This window comes from Struthio camelus, chromosome 2, assembly GCF_040807025.1.
Source record: "Struthio camelus isolate bStrCam1 chromosome 2, bStrCam1.hap1, whole genome shotgun sequence".
Lineage (NCBI taxonomy): Eukaryota > Metazoa > Chordata > Aves > Struthioniformes > Struthionidae > Struthio > Struthio camelus.
In genome coordinates this window covers 7,885,540-7,895,504 of record NC_090943.1, presented here as the reverse complement: position 1 = coordinate 7,895,504, position 9,965 = coordinate 7,885,540, and the positions used below count along the sequence as shown (strand labels likewise).

Here is a 9,965-nt window from a genome sequence, read left to right as displayed (position 1 = left end):
CACAGGCCCCGCCCCCGCGGCGGTGCCCCGCCCGCGCTGAACTGCGCACCGGCCGGCGGCCGCTGGCTCGGGGAGGGGGCGGGTCTTGGGGGCTGGGGGCGGAGCCTGGCTGCTCGCACACGCGCAGCTTCCACAGCGGCTGTTCTGTGGCGGCTGGGGGTGCAGGAGGAAGCAGGTTCCTACGGAAGGCCGGAAGGCGCTGCCAAGGGGCGGGAGCCCGGCGTCGGGCAGGTGACGTACTGAAGCCCGAGGCCCGCCGCCATCTTAGTGTCTTGCCCTCACATGGGGACGGTGCTGGTGGCGTCGTCCCTGCGCTGCCTCCCAGCTCTGCCTGGTCTAGTTGTCACCTCGTGAGGGCTGTGTGGGGTTCTCCTCTCAGCAGAGATGAGGGGCTGGAGGAGGTCGAGGCTGCTAGTGGGCAGCCTCCCTCGCTGCGGTCCCTCTATTTGTGAGGTAAAAGAGGGGGAAATGCCTGTCAGGGCTGTGAAGGGCCTTTTCCCGAAGGTTGAGGTGCTGTGAGACGTGCCAGGGGAGAGCCAAGTGGGGTTTTCTAAGTGTTTTTTGAGAGCAGCTATGTTTAGGGTTAGTCTTCCTCTGTGGGCTGGTGTTTCTCCCTCAGGGGTGACCTGTGGCTTCCAGCCTGTTCATTGCGGGGCTGTTAAAAATGAATGTGGATTCAGAGACTGACTGGACTGGAAAAAAACATGGAAGTGAAAAAAAGTCATATACTAAGCTCCATCTCTGGTTTAGGTGGTGCTGGAGTGTCCCTGTGTGAGACCCCTTCCTGTCCTCTGCTGTAGCCGCCACATTGGCCTATAGTGGGGACAGGGAGCGAGGCTAGATGGATGCTTGGGAGTACGAGGTAGGCTGCGCTGCCTTATCTTTATATATAGATCCCCTAAAGGTTTGGGGTTTGCTCCTGGAGTCTTTCTGGTGCCTTTATAGGGAGTAAATACTATGTGATGAGTAACTAAATAGTTAACTGAAATGATCACAGAAATAATTAACTGATGCAGAATAAATCTCTCCTGTGACCAGCTCTCCCGAGCATAAGGGGTTTTATTCTCACTGTTCTGACTTGTGACTAAAGTTGTTGCATTGGGAGTATTATTTCTTCCGGAGTAGATGGCCCTGCAGGACTACCTCTTGTGTAAAACGTTTTCCTCGGGCAGTCACGTGAATGTAAGTGAGGGTGCTGGATAATGCAGCTTAGGAAATGGGGAGCCCCACAGGTATCATGAGCAAAACACTGAGCTTGGATGTTTGGGTTTCCTCGCTCCACCAGTGAGCCTGTTCACACAAACCGGTGCAGTTTTCCCACCGGTAAAATGAGGGTAATGTTGCTGGGCTTCCTTTTATAACAGTCTCGAGTTTCATATCTGAAACCCAACTAAAACTATAGCAACTCAGTGATGAAAGTGACTGTCTCATGATCTCCAAACATGAAGAAGCTAACAGCAAGGGGGTTGGAAAATCAGGTGTATTTGAGAACTGTGATCTTCTGATATTGGAAGTTTTCCTTTTTATTTTTGTTTTCCTGATGTAATATATTTCCCTATTTCATTTTTACTGCTGCTGCTTTAATTAGGGGAAAAAAACTCATTTTCTCACTAGATAATGAGCACATGTAATATTTGAGTGTCTTGAAATGTAAGTAAAGCATGTTTTCTCATAACCAGAACTACTTTGCTAACAAATCACAGTCTAGTGAAATTGTTTCTCCATAGTGTCCTTGGGAATTTAATTGACAGACTTCTCCAAAGGCAAAATGTCCTTTTTAAATAGGTTCCCGTCAGTGCAACGCGCAGCGGCGGGCTAGAGAAGCCTCAGGAAAACACAACGTGTTTGTATGAAAGTGCCTACAAAGAAGTTAGTTACTTGGTGCATAAACTTGTACTGAATTTTAAATCAAGATATTCAAGGTCCGTGTTTAATTATGATAAGACTTACTCAAAGCACTTTAGTAGCAATTTAAAATCAGTGTAAGAGTATTTGCAGAAAATTATATAACCAATTTAGTCAAATGGGTTTATAGAATAGGTCTGTGCGCAGACTGTGGCTAGATAAGGTTATAAACTCTCAGTGATTCTGATTTCAAACTTTAAGCTGCAGTCACTGAAATGTCCTCAAGTGTTTCACTGCAAGTGTCTAGGAAAAGTGATCTTGAATTAATTTTTTAATAGTTTTAATAATGGCTAATATAGAATTTTTCTTTCGGTCATTCCTCTGGCTTTATGTGGTTCTCTTATGGTCTATGAACTTGAAGAGAGAACAAAAATAATACTCCAGTATAATGAAAGGCAGGGGTACGACTCCATGTACCCTGGAATCAGCAAGGCAAGTAAATAGAAAACTAATGCACACCACATACTTCAAAAAATTCACTGTCCTTTGATATTTCCCTCCAGGTAGTTTCTTGTTTCATATGGCTGGCTGTTATCTAATATTTTCTCCCTATGTATTATTCATATCTATCTTTTATCTCTCTTTTTCTTTCTAATCTGTCCTTAGATATGGTAAATACTGTGAAGAAAAAAAGTATATAAAATGTATCTATGATTATCAATGTTATTGCTCGTTAATGTTTCATGCCCATCCAGAAACAGAAATTTGAACTGTAAACCTCCTGGGGGCAGGCCAGTTAAATGAAACATTAGAAAATCTGGAAAATCACAATTAATACCTCTCCCAAACCTGTGTCTTCATTCTGCTGTTCTTACTAAAGATGGCGGGGAAAAAAATTCAGGAGTTATTGTGGCATGCTCATCACTGTTGGTAGTAGCTAGCGCTTCTCATCGGGACATCTCAAAGCACTTTGTTAACTGAGTCCTGGACAAGAAGTCCACAGATATCCTTAACTACCCCTACTGATCATTTCTTTTACATTGTTAAGCAACTTAGAAATTCTTTTGCCTTTGTCTTAAGGACTGTCAGGGGTACAAGATGCCTGCCTACCTACAGGTGCTATCTGGAGCCGTGTCCTCTGAATGTAGGACACTACAGAATTTAGATTTGGAACATTGTTGGGTGAGAAAATGACATTTGGCAAGATGGAGTAAAATAGCATTATATTCCGTGTTATATTTTTCTGTTTTTGTGGACCTGTGAAGTGTTATGTTGCACTTGCAGCTGTGTATCTCCTGAGATGGCAGCAGACATCTCTAGATCTAGTATCCTGTGTCAAGCGCAATAAAGGTCAGTGGAATTTTATGAAGGAATAGTGGTTTGATGTTGTCTTGGGTGCAGAGAGAATGGTAGTTTCTGTTGCAAATAGGTAACAAAGTTACTATTTCTTTGATGATAGGGTTTTATTTGCACATTGGTATTAATTCTGTCTCCTAGATACCTGGTGAAGGGTTAGTTTATTTTTCCTGCGAAGATGAGAGGTTTGGGTCTGAAAGAACATAAACCACAGCTGAGCATCTTTAAAAACTTTTTTGCTCACTTTTTTTGTGCGTGAAAACTGTGATTCCAAGACGGTAGTGGTAACTAGGGGAGTGTGACTGAAGACTGCTTGCAAGAGTCACGAAGAGCTTTGTTGGCCATTCAGCTCGTCCTCGTTCTGTTCTGCCATGGCTCTGGACGATACGGAATGGTTTAGGGGAGCCAGTGGCTGCCCGGAACGTAGCTCAAAACGAGCCATCGTGAGATGGGGAGACATTTCAACCTTTAACCCTTCTGAAGCCTGTGCTTGAGAAAGAGACCTCTCTTGGTCCTTGCAGCCAGAAGTTGGTGACGCAACTTGCATTTTTATCATTGTTGAGAAGCACTTGGAAAAGAGGTTTCCCTTCCTCTAAAGACCTTGCAGGAGGAGAGACCAGAAATAGCTACTTCCTTTTGAAAACCTGAACAGGTCTGTGGTGCAGTTGTGCCACAACAGAGTAGGTTAAGCTTTGTCTGTACAAAAGTTGTACTACTTGCTACAGTTACGTTTGCGTAGTCGAAATGGTTATCTCCTCTTTGTGTGCATAGAGCTGTAGCAGCAGCAGGAGGCCTTATACCTCTGGTAAGGAAGGTACATTGATACAGAGTATCTGCAAGTTAAATAATTATTTCAGAATTGTGTTTTCTAATAAAATACTGGGGTTAGGGAGAGCCTAACTTTATAATTTCATAGAATTTATATATAAGAAAAGGTGACATTTACTAAGTTCCATTAAAACAACAATAGAAATGAGCAAAGTTTTTTATTAGTTGATTTAAAAATACACATCTTAAAATGTATCGTGGATTTTTTTCCATGGAAAGTGAATTATGAAATCATGCATTAACTCAAATGTATCAATACATTCACTTCAGTACTGTTTCATGTATTACTTATCATTTAATGAAATTGTACCACAGTGAAATCTAGCCTAGCTGCTTCGTAAGCAGTTCTGCTAGTCTTTGCTATAGCTTTCAGATGTTTCAAAGGTTGCTGTGATAAAATGAGTAAGCTGAGTGTAGGGAGGGAAAAAAAGAGAAAAGTGCCCCTATATCTGGGAAAGTAGAAGTGATATGTGATAGTATTTTAGGAGTATCTGTTGTTGCAGTCCAGCATTGTCATGACAACACTCCTCATCTAACAGTGTTTGTACGGTAAAGAAGCAGATTACATAGTAAGAATCTTCCATGGCTAATCAAATGACTAGATCTTCCACAGGTCAATCAGAGTAACTAGGAAGACTATTCTGCTGCAGGTTTACTTAGGCTTTTGTCTTGATTTTGCATGCTACCGAGTGTCTTCATTGTGAGACATATAATCCAAGCCTTCTTGCTGCTTCAGAAATTCTAGGTGTTTTTTTCTGAGGGAAAGGGTAAAAGTTTAATTTGTTGCATGCTGGCATACATTTTGTGGAACAAATATGTTGACGTGTCCAAACCACTGAAGTAGCCGATTTCAAAGGAGACTTCTGGCAGGTGCCTGAAACGTTGCTGCTGTTCTCTTTGCTGAAACTGTTCAATGTACTTGAACTTCCCAGCTGATTGAGCACGAGTTGTTCACCCACTGTTTCTAATTCCTTGTGCTGGAGTGTGCCATTTTCTTTTGGAATCAGTCTCTGATTGTCAAAACTACATGATCCATTCTTGCAGTGGGAAAGATCATGGGGAACTTCTTGGCAAGGGGCTTGCGTTAGGCGATGGATACCCAGGTGGGTACGCCATGGTGAGCTGTCTTGTAGGTTGCCGTTGCTGGTCAACTCCAGTTTGACCTTTCTGACAGGAACACACTCTGCAAATGATTTTGATTTCTTAACATTTTTATTAATTAAAACAGCATTAACCATTGATTCTGAGAGAGCAGATTCATTTTCACCTGTAAAGGAAATACATGTGTGCACATTATTATGGTGGCAAAAATTAAAGTTCTCATTTCTAAGGCATAACTGCAGCTGAAAAGTTTTAACAGTCGAGTGTATCCACGCTCCTTCTACCTGTGTCTGAGAGCAGTGCAAGTTCTTTTGATGCCAAATACTGGAGCAGAAGTGCTTCATGTTTGTTTTTGCAAGTCTGAGGACATAAATGGCACCCTTGGGTCAGTCAAATAAAATTGGAGATTTATCAAGGCAATGTTGATCTAAGCGGTACTCCAAGGCTCATTAACGGCACAGTTTGAGAATTGACTTTCAGTAATTAATTGCTTGTAAGCAAAAATTCTTAAGGTGAGCAAGGGCTTTCTCAGTGTGTTGATAGATGCTGTGATTTGAAAGTTGCAAATGTTATGTTTGATACTGTGTGAAGTTTGTATTCACAAGCTAGAATACTGTGACCGCTTGTAGATCGAATCAGCTTGTGAATTTCTTTCTTGCTTCCTTTTTTAATGGGGAGTTATCTCATCTGTTAAGGGAGCTTATTAACACACGGGCTTATACACAATATGATTTTACCGCTGTACAGTTGGTGTGTATGGTGTAAGGTAAATAGCTTACCACATTAGTGATGCCTGAATGACCACTTAGAGCAAAAATCTGCTTACTCTGTGAGTGGTACAGAGCAGCTGTAATAGTGGGAACGGATCTGCTCTCTTCTTTTTATCTCATCCCTATGGTTTAATTTCTAAACAGTGTGTAAAGTTACTGTTAGAAATGTATAAGATATTAGGGATAGAAATGCTAATGCTTTTTTAATTACACGTAGCAGCTATCAAATTACTGAACATGACTGGCCTTCTGTGCCTTGAAAATGAACAGAAGGTGAACCATTATGCTGAAGATAAACAAACAGTGCCTGTTGACATTGCAAGCGCTGATGGAAATATACTTCAGTTAGTATAAATATAATTTAAAGCAGTAGTGCAGGATGCTGACTCTTCTTACAAGGTTCACTTACAGCAACGGGCTGTGTTGCAATATGAATTCTGAAGCGTAGTAAAATGAAAAAAATAGTGCTGCTTGTATTCTGAAACAGAAGATCTGAATGGCCATTTTAAATGAATTGTAACCCTGAATTTGAAATGAAACTGGTTTGAATAGGATGCTACCTTAAGAAAACAAACAAGCAAACTTGTAACTGACTTTCATCTAATCTTTACAAGGAAGTATTTGAATATGTCAGAGCCAGTTCATTTACTGCCAGTAACTGAAGCTGTACAACAGCGCTTTGTCTAAGGAGAGGCTTTAGCTATCATCTTTTCCTCCCTTTGTCAAAGCAGGAACACCAGCATAATAGCACAGCAGTTTTTCCTTCTCTCTGTTGGCAGAGAAAGGAGGAATTGAGAGACTTTAATGGGATGTTGTTTTGCACATTCTTGTAGGTATAAGTGTTCTCTCCACTGAACAGACATTGTTAGGACTACCGGGATGCTGAGGGGACTGGAGCATCTCTCACGTGAGGAAAGGCTGAGGGAGCTGGGCCTGTTCAGCCTGGAGAAGAGAAGACTGAGGGGGGGATCTGATCAAGGTGTACAAGTATCTGAAGGAAGGGTATCAAAAGGATGGGGACAGACTCTTCTCTGTGGTGCCCAGCGACAGGATGAGAGGCAATGGGCACAAACTGAAACACGGGATGCTCCATCTGAACATGAGGAAAAACTCTCCTGTGAGGGTACTGTGAGAGCACTGGAACAGGTTGCCCAGAGAGGTAGTGGAGTCTCCTTCCCTGGAGATATTCAAAAGCCGCCTGGACACAATCCTGGGCAACCTGATCTAGGTGACCCTGCTTGGGCCGGGGGGTTGGACTAGATGATCTCCAGAGGTCCCTTCCTACCTCAACCATTCTGTGATTGTTAGGCAACATCAGGTTTTATGTCAGACCGTTTGAACTGGTAATCTGAAGAACTATGATCTGGCATAAGTTGATCAGCAAGTTAAAAATAATGCATCTAGTGCAGTTGTAACAGTCTGAACATATTTCAGTTCAGGTTTGATTTTGCTCTTTGGCTACAGGTGTGGGTGCACAGAATTGAGCAATGACCTCTGATAGAAACATGGGAGGCATGAACCACACAGTGTATTGAATTAACATACATTCATGCATTCATGCAATTAACATGCATTCTAAAGAAAGCTTGAATTAAACAGATCTTTGGGAGGCTTTTTTTTTTTTTTTAATTGCATGTAATAGCCTTGTTGCGGGGTTATTTACCATTTGGCATTTTCCATATGCTGTTATCGCAGAGACTTTTAAGGTTCTGGAGTGACAGAAGTTAATCATATTTCAAGTTAGCTTGGTGCATTCTTGGAAGGGATTTCTGCAGTCAGAGCCCCAGTGTTTATTCTGTGTGATTGCATGCTCTGAACGCTCCTTCCATTCTAATTCCCAAAATAAACACTGCTTTTCTGCTTCTTAGCCAATAAATAATAAATACACTCCTGTAATATCCCCCAACTGGTGATTTTCAAATCTTATCATCATCTTTATTCTTAAATATTGGGAACAGATGGACGTGTGAACGTGTCTGTGTGTGTATTGGGGAAGGAGCAGAAGGATGTTGTTTTCAGGTGACTTCTGTTGAGTCTAACTGTTGAGTTGAATGTTAGTATCAGAGGTAAATGAAACATGTTTTTCGTCTTGCTACTAAATGATTCAGAAGACAATTAATTGACTTTTCTGGATGTCACTTTAACTTAGAAAGTTAATGAAAATACATCAGTGTAATAGTATACGGAAGAATCTAACTAAAAACTTTAAAATATGTGAATGTCTGTTATAGAAAAAATAAGTGACAACAATATCTACTGTCAGATAGTTTTTCTATTTATGTACTTCCCGAGCAATGTACAGTGAAACCACTTTTAGAAGGGCACCTCTTGTCTAAAGCTTGTATCTTAGTTACCCACTATAGCTCTTAGTATAGTTATTTCTTAACAAAAGCCCACCTTCTGCTAGTCACTTCATATTTGCTATTGCTTTCAGTAGTCTTGTAGAACACACTTTTTTACATAAATAAAGATGAAGGGAAAAAGACAGAAGACCTAGCGCTGTTTGGATGGAAACATTCAAGAGAGAGAAATGTTATAGAACGTTTTGCAAAAATATATTGGAGATAGACATGAAATGTGTGGCTCCTGTAAGAGTTAACATTTAAGTTTAGAATTTCACTTTATGGACATAATGCCTTATCTCAGAATACATAAATCTATTTCAAATTCATGGTAGTGTTTCACTGCCTTTTTTTCTGCTTGCTATAACCAAAGACCACCTTTCAGCGGAATGAACAAGCAAACAAAATGACCGAGAAGGAATTCACTTTGTAACTTTCTTGAAGCTGTGTATAAAAAGAACAAAGATAGAAGTTACACAAGACTTAAAGTGATATCCTTTACATCTGTATTTACGTAGTTTCTTATAAATCCAAGCATACCTGTTTTGAATACAATAACGTGTGATTGCAGCTTTTGCTTCTGTTTCATATAGTCGTACTGCTCCTCAAGTAAGCTTACATCCATCTTGGTTGGCTGCTTGTCACGATCTGAAGCCTGTTGCTCTGAGGTATGAGTCACTGAAAAAATACCAGTCATTGATTTGTAAGCCTTCACCATCTGTTCCCACAAGGAAGACAAAGTCATGCAAAAGCAAGACATTTCCTTCATTGTGTTGGCAAATAAGCAAATCAAGTTTGAAGCATCTGAAATGTTCCTAAATGAAGAAGTAACTTTCTTCTAAGTATGGTGACTGCTTTCAGGGCATGGTTTATGCAGAAGCTGCAGACTTCACTCAGCTTGTTTTCATGCAATGTGTGTTGAGCTACTGCATACAGAGTTAATGATAACAACTGGATAGCTGGATTTAATGTTGACTTAAGGTTGTGAGCGTGTGAAGCTTTGCCAAACAAAACAATGAAATACAAAACCTTGCTGAACACAGTCAGGTGCGCAAAGGGCTGGATAATACTGGTTTGTGTAGTAATGTTAATTCTTAAAGAGATGCTGTCATGGTGACCTGCCCAAGACAGTAATTCCTTCTGGTAAATCTTTCTTTAGGTTTCTTCCCATATTTTTTTTTACATCTTTTCTCCTCTACTCTCCTTTGCTTAATTTTCATCCAGTTTCAGTAGTGTTGCTTCTTGTGGTGGTGGGCATAGCAAACCTTAAAAATAGTGTCGTGCGTGTTGCTCCCTTTTCAGAATGTGTTAAAAGTATTCAGGCTTGGGTGCAGAGCCAGAGTTCTGTGTGCCAGGGGCACTTAGAGATGGGAGGCCAGAGGTAGAAATGCCTGACTTTGACTCCTTCAGTTTTTCTGCCTTTCTGCATTTACACCTATAAAATAAAATAAACTTGTAGAATTTATCCTTTCCTTTCACGCTCGACAGTGTGGAAGGGAATAGTGAGGGGAAAAATGCCCAGATGCTGTGTTTCTCCAGTTACTGCCAGAAATCGTTTATGATGCAAATCATAGCATAACTTATTGAATCAGGCTCTGAGCATGCAGATCTTGAGAATCCCTTTGGAGGTCATATGTACACAGCGGGCAAGACTGTAGTTATGCCATTACCTGCATATGCATAGAGTTCTCACAAGGCTCAGCAAGTACACGTGCGTAAGTCT

The 9,965-nt window shown here is 41.1% G+C and overlaps 2 protein-coding genes across 2 annotated transcripts in view; one reads left to right on the top strand and one right to left on the bottom strand.

The window, feature by feature from the left end:
- The first annotated feature begins 826 nt into the window (after window positions 1-826).
- Window positions 827-9,965, top strand: part of XYLB (xylulokinase) — a 99,518-nt gene continuing 90,379 nt past the window's right edge. The window contains exon 1 of the mRNA XM_009681872.2: window positions 827-862. Coding sequence (XP_009680167.1) covers window positions 842-862 — 21 coding nt within the window. The 5' untranslated portion in view covers window positions 827-841. The remainder of the gene's footprint in view (window positions 863-9,965) is intronic.
- Window positions 4,171-9,168, bottom strand: C2H9orf152 (chromosome 2 C9orf152 homolog). The gene is given in 3 exon segments (XM_009681841.2): window positions 4,171-4,786; window positions 4,788-5,296; window positions 8,783-9,168. Coding segments are annotated over 3 exon segments (813 nt in total). The 5' UTR covers window positions 9,012-9,168; the 3' UTR covers window positions 4,171-4,711.